Source organism: Camelus dromedarius, chromosome 5 (assembly GCF_036321535.1).
Source record: "Camelus dromedarius isolate mCamDro1 chromosome 5, mCamDro1.pat, whole genome shotgun sequence".
NCBI lineage: Eukaryota > Metazoa > Chordata > Mammalia > Artiodactyla > Camelidae > Camelus > Camelus dromedarius.
The window spans coordinates 51,668,253-51,684,701 of NC_087440.1; the positions used below are offsets into that span (position 1 = coordinate 51,668,253).

At 45.4% G+C, this 16,449-nt stretch overlaps 1 protein-coding gene across 10 annotated transcripts in view; it reads right to left on the reverse strand.

Moving 5' to 3' along the window:
- The window catches only part of NIN (ninein), a 93,045-nt gene that overhangs the window by 49,981 nt on the left and 26,615 nt on the right, over positions 1-16,449 (reverse strand). For 9 of the 10 annotated variants that reach the window (XM_031453690.2, XM_031453702.2, XM_031453691.2 and 6 more), the window contains exon 5: positions 11,675-11,844. In XM_031453690.2, the coding sequence (XP_031309550.2) occupies positions 11,675-11,844 (170 nt within the window). Of the gene's footprint in view, positions 1-11,674; positions 11,845-13,417; positions 13,501-16,449 lie in introns of those variants that run through there. The other variant, XM_064485948.1, reaches the window with a different exon arrangement.

The following is a 16,449-nucleotide window of genomic DNA, read 5'->3' on the forward strand; positions in this document are numbered from 1 at the left end:
CCAAAACAGGTAGGCTGGAAAGCTGAAGTTAAATAAAATGTACATCACCAGTAAGTAACTATGTTAAAAGCAGTGAAACTGATCTGAACTGGGTCATCTTGCCCCTTTATCGTGCTGCATTACTGCTGGGTCTTTTCCAAGCCGCAGCATACAGGTGTAGACTAGGTACTGCACAAAAGCACCCAGCACAGGGCACAACCAAAATCCAGCCCTTGCTCCACGGGCCAGAAATGGCACAACCAGGCAACAAATAGGTCCGCAGTGGCCTTTGGCCTCACCGGCGAGCCTCCTAATCAGCCCTGTTGGGACGTTCTACGACCACGGCCGGCAACACCTGTTGAGAAAAGGTGTGTCCCCCTTTCAAAACACGCTGCTGACTCAGCAGAGATCCAACTTTAGGAATGAAGCTGCCTTTGATAAATAACCAACCCATTCTCTGTGGTGGCTTGAGCTGTGCAAGATGAACTGATTCCTTAGACTCCTGAAAGGAACTCAACAGGAAAATAAGCCTAACTGACTCCCATCCCCAGAACCCGGATTCCTTACGGCAGTGTGCCCCCTAAAACTCTTAGATTCAATGTTGACTTGTTCAACTTGATGGGAACTGAAGTCCTTTCAGGCAACCTAAGTTTACATCTATTTCGTTCCTCTCCACACTCACTTTTGCTAGTCCTCTCTTCTTACCTGAAGTCTACCAGGATTTCACAACTCTGTATTTCACTCGGAAAGATACTGAAGATGGCACCAGCTCAAAGAGCTCGCCAAAATTTGCCACACTAACCTAAACCCCAAACTGACAGTGCTGAGATGAATTATTCTTGTCATAGAGAAGACATCAAAAGGCTGTAATTCAAAATATATCAGCTCAGCACAACTCATTCAGATTACAGCAGGAAGTCACCAGTGTGCCTGGTATACCTGTGAAAACTGAATCAGGGCACAGTGTGATGTTTGCTTTGTTTGTGATCATAATTTTATCAGCACGTTTTCCACATAAAGACATATCTCAAGCCTGGTGGATGGATGAGGTGTGGTCAGGGTGGGGAGGGAGCAATGGAGCAAATAGCCTTCTGTAGATTTTCTCACACTATTTTTCTGGCCAGAATTCAGTTGTTTTCATTTAAAACGTTTTAAGTCACTAAAGCCCCACTAATAAAAGCATCCTGCCTGTCTGACCCTCCACATTTATTTCCTCATCCAACAGAGCAAATGATCTAAATGCTTATACTACTTTAGCACCCAAAATGGTTATAATTCATTATTCAGCATACAAGTTGGAAACACCCTAAAATGAAATCCATTCAGTCTACCTAAAACCAATAAAATAGGCTTCTATGATCTAAGAACCACTGGCCAAAATGCAACCTACCAAATCACAAGCAGGAAGTGTTTTTTTTTTACAGCACAAACTGACAGGAGAAAGGGCAGGGACGTAAGTATCACTGGACAAGCCCCTGCTGGGGTACACAGTTGGAAAAATGCACGCGCACACACACACACACACCCCTTCAAAAGGTCCTACAGCAACAAGGTGTGTATCTTGCTACATAATAGTTCTTACACTTCTTACATTTGCTCACTTCTCCATTCATTTGAAAATAGGGAGCAATTAATTAGTTCAGAGGAGCAAGGAGGCTTCAATATACTGTTTCCAACACCTCATGAATCTATGCTCCTGCATGCATATATTTGATTCACTCCCCAGGACAGTCCTTCCCTGCTTCCTCCTTCCCTGATTCTCACCCCTAATTAACAAGAGGTTGAGGGTGGGAGCCAGACTGCCTGGGTCTGAATTCTGGGTTACCTACCGGGTTGGGCTTGGAAAGGTTTCTCAACATCTTTTGCCTGAGCTTCTCCATCTATTAAACAGGAATAAAGTAATCCATGTTTCACAGAGCTGGGTAAAATACTTAGAATTGTGCCAGCACCTAATAAGCACTACAAAATTTATTACTATTTTTGGCATATGTTTATGTAGTACATATTAAATTTATATTTGCAGAGATTTTTCTGTTAACCATGTTTAAACTTACAGCATTAATTTGAGTGGCCCTGGGGAGGTATCAGTTATTTATGTAAATTTGTAAGAAAAATACCAAGTCTCCAGCAGGTAAGCAAAGAACGCAAGCAGACAATTTTTATAAGAGGCAACACGATTAAACAAATATGGGGAAAGGTTCACTTCAAAAGCAATCAAAGAAGTATCAGTTAAAACCAAGGAAGCATTTTGTTCCCATTAAATTAGCAAAGTACTTCAGATATGACTCCTATCATCAATAAGGCTGTGATTTAAAATAGACCTGGTTATGTGTTATAGGCAGCAATGTAAATGGATATTACCCTTTTACTAAAGAAAATGGCTTTATGTATCAAAAGCCATGAAAATATTCATACTCGTTAACCCAAATTCATATGATTTCTGATGGCAGTAAGATCAAAGAAAGAAAAAAGCATATGTGAAAATATGTACATTTAGCATATTTTGTAGAAATAGTGAAAACAATTTAAATATTCAACAATGGGGCATAAAGTATGATACAACATAATGTAGCCATTAGAAGTATAATTATAAAACTATGTAGGAGCATGGAAAGACATCGTATGAAATGTTAAATGAAAGATCACAACAAAAATGCTACCTACACTATGATTACCTCTGGAAAAAAATGTTTATACAACTGGAGAAAGACTAGAAGGAAAGAGAGATAATAAAAATAGACATATTTGGCTGGGGGAATCTGGGAAACAATTTTATTTCCTTCACTGTTATAAAAGTTGTTTATACCATATAAACAGATATGCTTCACTATTTATTTTGCCTACCTGCCCTCAAATTCTTACTCCATGAATACCCTGTGACCCCAGTGGTCCCCTTGGGATGTACCACTCTGCGAGGCGGCACTGTGGCCCGGGATGGACAAGACTGAGGGGGACGCCCAGGTGCTGTCAGGAGGGTGAGAGCTGCTGGTGCCAATGTCTCCTAACTTAGTAGAGTGTGGAAAGATCAGGGACATCTGTCCAAGACCCGCCTCGGGGACTGTGACCACGACCATCCAAAGAGGCATTCTTCAGACAGCCTAACCCAGCAGCATCAAGGACGGCACAGCCTTCCAACCCCCAGGAAGCAGAGCAGCTTGAGGGATTTCACACAGACCCTTAGGGCAAGTGGTGGCAGAGTAAGGGTTTACTTGTTTTAAAACCTTCAAGGGTAACAACTCAAGCAGTTCTCCAGGGCCCTATGTGAAGAGCACAGATTCAGGTGAGACCAGCTCTGCCAGAAGGAGAAGCAAGGTTGTGCTAATGGCTACATCTTCATTCCAAGACCACTTCAACTGGAGACTGAGTTTGCCATCCAGATACATCTCCCCAGTCTCCACCACGGGCCTGTTCCTTTAATAAGGGGAGGTACGCACATGGCGACTGAATGCTTATTACTAACTTGCAATTTCAGGGGGTGGAGAGTTGGGGGGGGTGGGGGCAGATTCAATTCATTCACAGCTCATTTATTTTCATTCTCACTGCTGGGAGCCAATAGTTCCAATTAAAAAGCAGGAGGAGAAGGAGGGAGAGGCAGGTTAGGTTGGGGGGATTAGATCATTCGGCTACTGGAACACCACCAATAAAAGGAGGCATCATTCTGGAACAGGTCGTCTAACTGCGGATGGTGCCCAGCGCAGTGAAAGCCCCGCAGGTGGCCTCTAGACAGATCAGCCATGAGCACTGGAAGGAGGCAATCACGAGCATCTCCAGAAAAGGGGGGGAGCACACAGGGGACAACTGCTGGGATGTACGCTCCATACCCATTCATGAAAAAGGATTTTCAGTTTCTTTCCTTGAAATCTTACGTAGCCTCTCACTGGAGAAAGAATAGATAATAGTATATGTTAAAAAAATCATCCTGTGGAATGCCAGCTACTCTTGACTCTGTAGGCAAAATGGTAGCGTGCATGAGCACAAGGGTTGGGCAGAGATTGCTGGGGTTAAGTCTGGCCCTGTCACTTTGTGTGACCCCTCGGCACCTTACTTCATCCACACAGTGGGGATGACCGCCTGATGGGGCCATGGAGGTGTGTGCCGGGCTCCTAGGAAATGTTAGCTCTTGCTGTTATTTCAGCCAAGAACACTGATGCGGTTAAGACTCCAGAGCCAGACCTTCACTTACTGGCTGTGCAAGCTTGGGACTCATTCAACCCCTGTGCGCCTCAGCTACCTCGGGGGTAGGTGAGTACCTACCAACGAGGGTGTGCCAGTATTTGGAAAGCACTTCAAAAAGCACCTGCTACAAATTAAGGGCAAAGTGTCTGTTAAGTAAATAAATATTATAATAACTATTCCTATTACCTGGGTGTTCAACACTACGGTAAGGGCAGAGGAGAGAAACAGGAGACAGACCAGAGTCAGCTTTAAGAACAAACCCAGGAGGGTGGATATAGCTCAGTGGTAGATCACACGCTTAGCATGCACGAGGTCCTGGGTTCAATCCCAAGTACCTCCATTAAAAAAATAAGTAAATAAACCTAATTACCTACCCCCTATCAAAAAACAAAAACAAAACCAAAGAACAGACCCAGAGGAGACTCTGTAGAAACTAGAGCTTTGAGCATGTTAGCTGGGATGAAGCAATCAACTTTTGATTCCGCTTAGGAGCAGGGCCTCCCGGGGGCTCCCCCGTACTGTGGACAGCATCCCTTGGGTGGTCACAGCTGGCAGGGCTCGCCACACCGTGTATGCTGGCCAACAGTCCCTTTGAGAGCAGACGTGGGGGGAGAGGGTCGGAGGTTGCCCGGCCCCAAGCGGCTGCTACAGAAAGCAGCCCCCACCCGACTCAGGCAGACAAAGGGAGCCCCGCACCCAGCCTGCGGGCTGTGCGACTCGGTCCCACTGGCCCCTGTGGTCAGCTCTCAGGTTGTCCTACAGCTGGACGAGGGTGCCCTGCACAAGTGGGCCGCACAGGCGGCACTGCTCTCAGGAATGCTTTCTTTGCAGGGACACCTGCTTTGCTGGCCTGCGGAGCAGATGGCCAGAGCCTCCGGGACCCCGGGGCTTCCCGCCCGGGGCCGGGCCAGCATCTGCACTGGCGCAGCCCCTGCCCACAGTGGCCCAGCCGCGGCCCCACCAGCCATCTGCTCCAGCGCAGACCTTTGTGCCCCTCAGAGTGTACGGCTAATTAAAACGATTATGGGGGCACACACAGGGCTATTCTTTCCCAGCAGAGGTTGCTGAGCTGATCTCAGCAGCCTTAAGCAGATTTTTTTTTTTTTTGGAAAGGGGAAAGCCTTGCAGACTCAGAAGAGAAAGGAAAACTATTAAAGTAACACAGCTGCCCCAACAAACTGAGCCATGGTGTCCATTTTACAAGAGCAGCACACTTCAACCAGCACAGGAAGTCTTTGAAGGAAAACAGAATCAGTTTAGGAGAATACTTATGACGGAAACCTCAGGACTTTTAAAAACACAGCACCTATGGCATATTGAACTAAAGGTTCTAAATACTTATAAAGCCTGTGCTCTGGGCAGGTACTGGAAGCTAAGTGTGCCCAGCAAGGCCACTGTTCCCGCAGGGACAGGCTTCCCAGGACTTGCTCTCCGGCTCCCCTGCCTCTGAAGGCACAGGGGTGATGAAGGGGCCTGACAGCCCAGCTCCCGGTCTCTCTATTCTGAGCCCAGAGACACGCTGCTTAGCTGCAGGGCTGCGACTAGAATGCAAATCAGTTCCTTTATCTTTAAAAGCAATTAAAAGCTACAAGTGCGTGCTAGGGATAACGGGAAGTAATGTACGATTTTTAAATGCACACACATTTAGATGAGTCCTGCCATCCTGCCAGACAGCTGTCAGGACTGCCAGTGTGAAGAAATGCTGAATTTAAAAGAGTCTGAGCCTTAAGCCTCTTCTACCAAGGCTGGGGACTGGTTTTGGTTCAGTGGATTTTAGAGCCCGTAAAGGAAAGGGATTTTTTTTTAATGCATCTGCTCATGGTATCCTGCTTAGAGTCAGTCTCAAAGGACAGTGAATACTGCTTTCCTACTTGAAAAATCCTTAATGGTAGAGCTGGAAAATGTTACTGTTACTAAATTAACTTGTTAATTTTTGATGTGTTGTCTGTTTTATTTTCTAGTTAGAAAATAAATATTAGGAATTGTTGACCTGGGAAGGAGGTGGGAATGAGGGGTGGACTCCAGGGGAACTTCCTCTGGGATCCGGTCAGGAGGGCTTACCAGAACAGCAGAGCCTGGAGGTCTGAAGCGGCGTCTGTGTTAGGATGAAAGACATCTTACTGGCTGTGAAGGGGCTGCTTTACATCACTTTCAAGCGATCGACAATTGCATCTTGAATGAGTGTTTCATCTCTGAGAATAGCCAGATGATTTAATAATACTTAAGAAATATAGAGGGAAACACTGGAATTCCATTAATAAAAAAGCTATCCTGGTGATGTCATATCGTTTGATGGAAACACGGCATCAGCACTGAAATCGCTTACTTTGTCAAAGAAAAGAACAAAAAATGTAACGGGGGGGGCAGCTGGAAATAGGTACAGTTCGACTCTCAGCAGAACTTCTCTCAGTTATTAAGAAGTCTGCTCCAGAATTAAATATTTAGTCTGCACAGTGTAAGTGAATAATTCATGAAGTTCCACTGCAAAGTTATGCATATATGAAAATGAACATAAGGGGAATGTAAGTCAGTGCCACACTTCTTGAAGAAGTTTGATTTTATGTAGGGTAGTAAAATCAGCTCAGGGGGTTTTGTTTCTGTTTCTGTTTTTAAACAACCACGACCCGTCACCGTCCTCCCCACAGGCCCAACACAAAGGCTTGGTTTGCTTGTCCACTCTCAGGCGAATGAAGCAGTTGCCTTTAACTTTTCTCTCAGGTCCTCACTTAAACTGCGCGGTTTTGGCTTACACTACTATTGTCCAGAGTTGAAGAAGTCATTGTTTACAGCCCCTGGCTCTTGATAAGAATCTTACGAGACCCGATTTATTCCCTGTGGAGGAAAACAGTTAACAAGGTGTCCCCTGTTTTCAATGAGGGCAGAAAGCAAAGTGACCCTGCCCTAGTTGTATTGTCAACCTTTCCTAGCACGTCTGAGTAATACAGAACAGAATCAAGAATTAGTTTTGTTTGTCTCCCCCGCCTCCACCTACCCTTAGCAGAAACGTTGAGTATAAAATTCAAGGTCAGTTCAGTAGCCATTGCCTGTTTATGTATATATCGGGGGTAAAAACATGCTCTCTTCGGAACCTAAAAGCTCACTTCTATCTCTTCACAAACGAAAAGCAGCAACAACCCAAACCTTCTCATTAATTATACCTTACGTTGGAATCAAGAATATGTCCTTTGTTAGTCTGGATTAATTCAGAATAGAATGTCCAACTGAATTGCCTTGAGTGAAAATGACCCCATGAACAAAGAAAAATCACCACTTTCCTTCAATACCACCCCGGACGAGAGGTCAGACTCCCAAGGGGTCCATTTGCCAGATAAACACACTAAATTGAAAGGTGAATGCGCATTTCCACCTGATGGTGGAACCCACCTGTCACTCATGAACTAGCACATTTTGCTTCAGGGTCTCTAAATGAAATGCTGAAATACACATTTTAATGCTGAAAATTTAGCAGGATGACAGTGGTCTCTCCCTATGGCACGGCTTTATGGCCTTGTAAAGTAACCTTGGTAGGGGAGGCATGCTTAATAGGTCAGATGTTTCCTATTCAGCAGGAAAGAATCAACTTGCCTGAGTAAAGCTGGGGGAGCGTAGGATGGAGATGATTAAAATGTTTAACAATTTGCGTTAGGGCTTTAACATATGTGAACTGAAACAGAAGTCAAACATAATCAAAAACACCTCACAACAAGGTCTAGTCTCATAAGTTCTATTCAGGGGATGAGGCCGAGGTGCAGAGCACCTGTGACCCTACAGTAAAAACATGGGTTCTCACCCAAGACACCACGTCACAGGGGTGCAGCAGAGTGGTCAGGGGAGGAGCTCCAAACTGCTGTCACTAAAGGAGCCTGAAGCTTCACACAGGACTTACATTATAAATAAATTCAGGTGCTCAAAAGCAATCTCTAAATTAGCATCACTCTCGCTTGCCTGCATTTCTGTTTCCTTGGGTGGGAGTGCAGAGAATTATGACTATTGAAATGACCTATAATTTTGTTGTAGGTATGGGAGAAGGCCTTCCAAATAAGGATGCAGAAGGAACACTGTGAACCACTAACCCAGGAGCCTAGGAATGAACTGTCCACTCGAAGCAACTGTGGAACAACCCTAGAGGGAAACAGGGCAGGGCTGATTGTTTTATCCCTTCAGATGACCAGGATGAGTTCCTAGAAGGAATGTGAGCCACCCTGAGGACAGCTATGGTTGGTGGCTGGTGACACCATTGCATTCTATTCCCACCCTCACCCCTAAGCCCTCAGATAAATGAGAATTACTTGATTCATCCTAGAGCTGAAATTAGTCTCCCAATTGTTGGGTAGCAGCAGCCAGACTTCCCCTCCACTGGACTTCTGACAACAGATTTGGGTCCTTTTGATTTCATCAAAAAACTCTGAAGTTGCTTTAGGAAAAATGAGGCATCTGAGAACAGGAGAAAGCAGTCTAAGGGGATTGAGGAATCCCCACGTCCCCAGAGCCAGGACCCGGAAACCCACAACCCAACCAAGAAGGCCTGTCTCCTGCTCCCCATCTGACTTCTCCGCATGAAATATGCATGTCACGGGAGACCCACCACTCCCTCCTTCAACACTGCCCAGTGGCACTGCAATGAGGTATGAGTCAGTGGTAACAAACACACCCAAGGAATAAATTCTTAACACCCAAGGGCAGGAGACAAAAGGGCCTGAGGCAACAGAAAGGGAGAAAAAAGAAGCTCACAAGACAGAAAAGAACTCCTGACAGATTCCGAACTCTTTGTGAGTTAAGAGTAAACCCATCCCACAGTTCATGGAGGACCCTGCCCTCCTGCATAGCCCTGACCCAAGGGCCCCTCTAGACCAGGAAATGGTTCCTGGCACCTGTAGAAGGGGCAAGGGTTCCTTGAGCAAGCCTGTGCTGCCCAGAGCATGCGCCGTGCTGACCAGCGGACTGGCCCTCATCTGCTGAGGCTCCTACAGAAACTGGCCAGGACACAGGCGTGCCAGCTGGACACACCCGTACACGGGACGACTGATGCCGACCAACTGCGGCCCAGCCCGTGTGCGTCCCCGAGGGCAGCGCGGGCGCCGCACGGCCACGGTTACCGCCGAGGCCGGGACTTGCCCCTCTCACTGCCAGCGGGACATCAAACACCCACACACGAAGCTGTTAACCTTCTGCAGTGATGAATCGATTTAAAAAAAGACAGGCTCCTTTCAGCTTACAGAATCTTTCATTTTAGGCAAGAAGGCAGCTGGATGAACTTTGGTTTGAGTTAGTCCACTTTCAGAAAAAAAAAGAAAGAAAAAGGCAGGGGGGTTAGAAACGTGTTATCTGGTTCCCCTACATGCTTTCCGGTTGGGATGACAGCGGAGGCCTGGGGGGAGCAGACACAGAGAGAAGCGGCTTTCTCCAGGCCTCTATTTGCTGTCCTATTGACGGTGGGTAGTCACACCAAAGCGCCTAAATACAGCACCAAAAGGTCGCACCTGAGAGGTTTCTGGAGGCGTTCAGGCTGAAGCACACCGGGGGTGAAATGACTCTCCCAACAGCCCTTTTACTAAGTCGCCAGTGGCAAGATTTTGCTCAGACTTCGGCTTTAATCCTTAACCTTATTTACACGTGAAACTAAAGTCTCACTTTTTTAAACAGTCAACCTCACTGGAAATCAGTAGATAAGATAAAACAAGGACATAAGAAATATACTGCCAGCAACAAAATCAGCTCTGCCCAAGACCTTTCTGGGCATCCCAGGTGGCAACTAGTAACTGTCTTCTCAAAAAATAAGCCATCATTTAATTTCTTAGCACCAGGTAACAATGCCTCAGGTACTGCAAATAGTTGGAAAAAGGAGACACTAGACTTAAAAAAGTGTTTTCCAGATAACAGAAGCTTATTCCCTGAAGTGTTGAGATATATTTTAGCCATTTTTTTTTTTATAGAGAAAATGTCTCGGGTACATTCCATACTACTCAGGGTGATGAAACAGACTTTATGTTGTAAAATGGTACCCTCCTGATAAACATTACGAACACAGCAATAAGTAAAGTATGCAAACCACCTGCCTCCCTGAAATAGTACATGTCACGTTTCTGTGCACGTGAGTCTATGTGTTTTACTGGGGAGAGGGCCATATCTAAATTCTCAAAAAGACCCAGGAAAGGGTCTGAAACTGACTGGACCATGAAGAGAAGTAGCCTCTGCCCCAGACCCACTGGCCCCAGGCAAAGTTTTCATTCTTGCTTCTCAGGGTCTTTTCTGTTTTCAGCCATCACTTCTCGCCCACACTCCTCTCACACCATTTTCGTGGTTTCTCTCCCTCTCATCCTCTCTAGCCTGCTTTTCTTTCTCTCTTCTCGCTCATACTTCTGCAACGGCTCCTTCACTTCTAACTGTGAGGACAGGTATCACTTGATTTTAAAAAATGGTATAAACTTCTTCTGATTAGCAGACTAGTCACATGTCTTCTAAACTGCGGTACTTGTGTCCGGTTTCATTTCTGCTCAATACTGGGGCTCTTTCCAGTTGCCTGTGGGTTTGTGGGTAGTCTGGAAAGCTGAAGGTGCCAGCTGTCTGACTGCTGGGGACATTATGGGAGCAAGCTTCTTGTAGATTTCAATAAGCTGAACATGGACACTTGACCATAGCACACACACATCCCCCCAGTCAACCTATAACCTACAGACGACTTTAAGGAAGTTGAGGCACTTCATCTCTTTCCCAGCTTCTATAAGCGTCTGAACTATCTGCGCCCCCAGTCTAAGCTGGGATTTGCAAGAAATATTTAGAGCTTGCTCAGCCTGGCACGTTCAACCATGTCCTATAAATGGGATGCTGGTAAATGAGCCGGAAAGAAAGAAAAAAGAAAATGTTACTGCTTCTCCTTTATTGGCAGATTATGGCAATGTGTAAAATGAAAAGAAGGGAGGTGAGGGAGGCAGGGGAATCTCTGATCACTGGGGAGTCAGACACTCCTGAGGGTGACAGAAGCCTGGCAACTGCTGAGCCTGCGACAAGGACAAAGTTTCAAAGCTGCTTCACCACACCACAAGAGAGGAGATGCTAGCTGCTTTTCTTTTCTTTTCTTTTTTTTTTTTTTTGAGATGCTAGCTCTTGAAATACCTGCACACACTGCTTTCATTTCCTACCTGTCACGAACACTGCATTACAATTTGGGGGGAGGCAGTTGGTCAGCTTTTTACATAACTAAAAATGACAGTGCCATGGAGGAGAGATAGTCCCAAGAAAATCTAGAAGTGGCAGACCTCAGGAAATATAAAAATAACTGAATTCAAAAAGGTAAAAGCATACAGCATGCACAGAAAAGTCAGTTCTCCAAAAGTTCAGAGATGAAACAAACAATAGAAAAAGTAGTCACATATATCCAAAAGGCAGTAAGATTATCAAGTAGTTGGTAACTGAGAAAAGCCATAACCCCCCTCAGTCCTCCTGTCTCTGCACAATGATGTGGGTACCCATGGGTATCCACACCTGTGGTCCAGGTGGATGTGCCTGTCCAATGTCTTACCTCACTGCGGTCACTGGCTGGGACACGTGAAAGTCTCGCTTCTTCATCTAGTGGCTCAATCACGGTCACCTCTGCAAACTCCTCCACGGATTCTTGAAATTCAGGTAAGGATCTCCGTCCATAACGCTTCCCACCTCTAACATATTTGGGCTGAGCTTCCAGAGTACAGTCTGGGCAAGGAGACAAGAGTTGAGGCCACATTACATGACAATCTCAGCCCTTAATTGACAATCACAGCCTTCAGACACAGCCTCTTATACCAGCCCCAAAATAAACCACCACCATTTGCCAGTTGTGGCGGATGTGGGCGTGTGAGAGCCACCAGGTCAGAGGCAGAGAACAGCTTCTAATTCCGAATGATTTATAGCACCCCAGTAGGTCTCAGCATAGGATTGGAGAGATGCTAAGCCAGCAGTGAGGTATTTGCTTCAAAGTGCAGAATTCAGATCAGGACAAATTGAGGGGTCATAGCTGTTCTTCTGTTAAGCTCTGTTTTGTAGAGAAAGGGAGAGCAAGAGGGAGGGATCATATTACCAAAGAGACATGTTGAAGGAAGCCTTGGAAAATGATGATAAAATGAACACCATATCAGCACTGCAAAGTTAGCATTCACACCAATGGGTCTGGAACACTCCCCTCTCGTACCTTAGTGACTCCTTTGTTAACCCTCTCATTTTCTGATCCATCGGACAAGAAGGATGACTGAACAAAGAAACTGACACACTGGGATCCTAATCAATTAATGACAGCTCATCACTTATTTGAAACCTGGCATCCAGATTTCATGATAAAATTAAAAGCTGTAGAATAAAATAGCAAATGCAAAACTGCATTAAGAAAATGGTGTACCATGTTCTTTTCTCTTCAGGAGCTTTGGTGTTGTACAAAATAAAAAGGAATCTGCAAGGAATCTTTTGACCTTGAAGGACTTCAGTAATCTGATATAACATGTCTCAGGTTCAACCTTCACCACTACCTTCACCTTCTCCACCACCACCACCGCCGCCGCCATCACCACCACCACCACCATCACCACTACCATCATCACCATCACCATCACCACATACTAACCCTTCTCTACAATGGTAGCTTTAAAGCAATTAAATAAATACTTCACTCAATGCAAATATCAGCTCAGATATATATTTATTTATTTTAGTACCTTGTGCAGAGTTAGGAGAATAAAATATTCCATTAAAATATAAGATTGGCAATGCTTTGATTTCAGTTCTTACCACCCACACAGACATGCTGTCTCTCTGGAGAACATAATATGCGTTCTGTTTGAACATGACAGTCTTAACAAGATTTGTCTGAACTCAGACGTGCAGATTTTTAGATGAGGTCTGTACACATATCATCAGAACAAGGGTAGCTGATTAGATAAGAGCTAAAAGAACAAAACCCCTCCTTTATCACCACTGAAACCATGTTAGGGTAGCTATTATTCTGCAGTTTCCCTGGGAGGACTGGTGACCCTGTGGACTAACTCTGTCCTCCCCCCTCCCAGCCCTTCCTCTAGGATAAGCTCAGATTTCACAAATGTGGTCGGAAACATCCCGAAAATGCTCGGCGAAGCTCAGAGTGAAGTATTTATGTCTGTTCTATAATTTCTAGCGATATTTATATCCAGCTTTTTCAAAGCCCCAGCCAGGTCATTTCATTAGGTCGAGCGATTCTCTGACAGGAAGTGTCCAAGCATACAACATTTATATTGAAAGTCACATGCACATTTGAAGGTACCTTTTATCAGAAGAGAGTGTGTCAGCTTGTGAGCATTCAGGAGCGGCCCAGACACCCGAGCTACTTGTTGGCAGCTGACAGCCACAGATGCTAGTCAGATAAGAGGCAATGCAGAACCATCCTTAATTTATTACATACTCTTAAGGTTTAGTGGCAGACAACAAGATACACCATTAGTGATGATGGGGGCTTGGAAAAGATTAAAAGGAAAGTGCGTAACGTCAGACGGTGGAACGTGGGATTTTCCCAGCGTGAGAAAACAGTCACAGTCTGGGGAAGGAAGTGGCACAAGAACTCTTCCTGCATGCTGTGCTCTTTCAGAGGGAAAAAAAGTAGTGGGACAAAGCAACAGTCTTAAACAAAACAAACAAAACAACCCACAGTGATTTAATGAAAAACCCACCTGTGGATGAAGTGGTTCCCTAGTGATTTGCTACTAAATACTCGATGCCATGTAAGGAGGGGTGGTGGATCTGAAACAGCTCTTTTTATTTTTTAATTGAAGTACAGTGAGTTTACAATGTTGTGTCAATTTCCGGTGTACTGGATACAGAAGTTGTGGTATATTTATACAATGGAAACAGCTCTTTTTCTAAGCAATGAAAGGTCATACACCATGAACATTAGGGATCCTGTGGGGTTTTGGTTTATTTATTTAGTTACTTATTTTTCCATTTTCATTTTTAAATTAATTTTATTTTTTAATTATAAAAACCAATTTTGAGTAAACTGTAAGTTAACTTTCACAGAATGTACATACATCACAAAGTCAATTTCTAGAGCAATCTATTAAAATGCATAATCTTTTCGGAAGATATTAGCACACGCAAAGGAAAAATGGGGTATTAAAGTCTCCTCATACGAAATTTCACAAACCATCCATGGAGCCAGTAAAGACTTAGACTAATCACACCAATTAAAAATATTCACCTTTTTGACTTAACACACTCACATATCCTTCTATTTAGAGCATCAGCCTCACCGCACTTACAGGATAAGAAGGGGAAGAGAGCAAAATAAGGGGGTCCAGAGAGAACACTTGTGGGCCACAGCCATTGCTGTGTCAGGCACCTGAAAACTGCAAGGTTCTCCTTATCAGTCTCAAGCAGGGCTTTCGAAGTGCACAGCGGCAGGCCACCAAACAGGAGACCTCCGTGGGGCGTGTAAGATGCTCTTGCACACAAATAAACGAGGCCTAACTCCTTCCTCACCCTGCCCACAAAGACTTGCCAAACCACAGCCCTGAGGCAAAGTTTCTTTCCTTTATGAGAGCATCCAGGTGTAACTTACGTATTTCAGGGTTTTATCCTGGAACAATTTTATCTATGCCAGATAATATAGGGTTATTTAATTTACTAAGAAATGAAATGACTTACATATAGCTTCCTTGACCATAAGGGTTAGTAACTGCTCCAATCATGAGCCCCAGGAGGGACATGAAAGCAGATGGGAAAAAACCAAACATCAATCAAGCAACTGCTGTACTTTCAGCGTTTTATTTCCTTGAATGTATATTTATGATTCTGCCTGGATTGTCAGGTTTTGCAGCCATTTTCCCTTCTTTCCTATTTTCCCTTTTCCCTGTTTGGCATCAGTACATCAAGATACAAATGAGCTTTGAAGGACAAGTCCAGCCTGCCCAGAGCAGTCCTGGACTCCTGCAGCCCCTGACAGCTTGCTATGAGAGGCACCAGGAGGAGAAACTCCAGAGCTGTGATAATGCTCGCTTCCCAGAATCGGGATGAACCACAGGGCACATGGATGACTTGTGAGGAGAAGGTCTTGCACTTATGATAAAAGAAAAAGTGGGATACGATGTAAATGAAAGCGACCCCTTGGAACAGGGAAACAGGGCAGCTGCAGGCAGAGAAGACCTCCAGCAGCCATTCGCCCATCCATGCCTCCCCCAGCACTCTCTCTCTCGCTCTCTCACTCTCTCTCTCTCCCCCACCCTCTCACCAGCAGGGCAGAGCGCACTCCATACCCTTCCTAGAACTGACCCAGCTACCTGTGCGATGCAGACTGCCCTTTGAACCCTCAGTTCTCCCAATGGCAAAAGGCAAAGCAGTGAGGACCCAAGAGGAAGCTGAAATAGTTACCCAAAAGAAAGCCTAAATACTATTTATTCCATCAATGCTTTAAAAAAAAAAAAAAAGAGCTTAGGCCTGGGGATGAGGCACATACACGGGAAGTTAAAGGGGAGATTCGAAGGTGCACCCCAGTGTTAGCTGGACTCATTTAATGTGTATTGACTGAACATCTGCCATGGGAATGTATTATGTTGTACTTATTGAGAGAGAAGGTGGCTATTTTGTCTTTTTTTTGACTCAAATGACCCCATTCCCAAAAATCACCTGAGAGATTTCCTGGATGAAGAAGGAAGCCCTGCCTCTGCGGTACTGATATCCTTATTTTGGAATTGCTCATGCAGACCCTTGCTTTCTACTTCCTTTCTTGCCCCATTTAATTAGCCTGGGAGGTCGTTCCCAGAGACACCACCCGCTGCAGAGGACCTTGGCACAGCGGGAATGTCAGCCTGAGGCCCTCCATACTACTGCTCAGCTCACGAGATTCCTGAAACCCATTCGAAAATGAGAAGTCAAAAATGAAGCACATGCAAACCTCAGGACGGGCACCCCCACGAAGCCTCCCTGGGAAGAGGCGGTCAGGCAGCAAACGAGCACTGCCAGCCCCGCTGCACACCCCACCTCCTCGCCAACTCTGAGCACACCACTGCACAGGGATCACATGTCAGAGTGCAAACCCGCGCCCGATACTAAATAAGGGAGAGGGGAAGAAAAGAATCAAAGGGAGACAGAGACAGAGAGAGAGATGGAGACAGAAAGAAGCAGAGAGAGAGACTGAGACCAACAGAGAGAGAAGGAGGTGAGGGACAGAAGATGGGCAGAGAGCTTGAGGCCTCTGGAGGGAGGAGGAGGGGAAGCAGGAGGAAGTGATGGGTTAGGGACCAGCAGGCAGGGGAGGAGCGGAGTGAGGGGCTGAGGAGGAGAGGAGGGCAGAGGTGAGCAGGA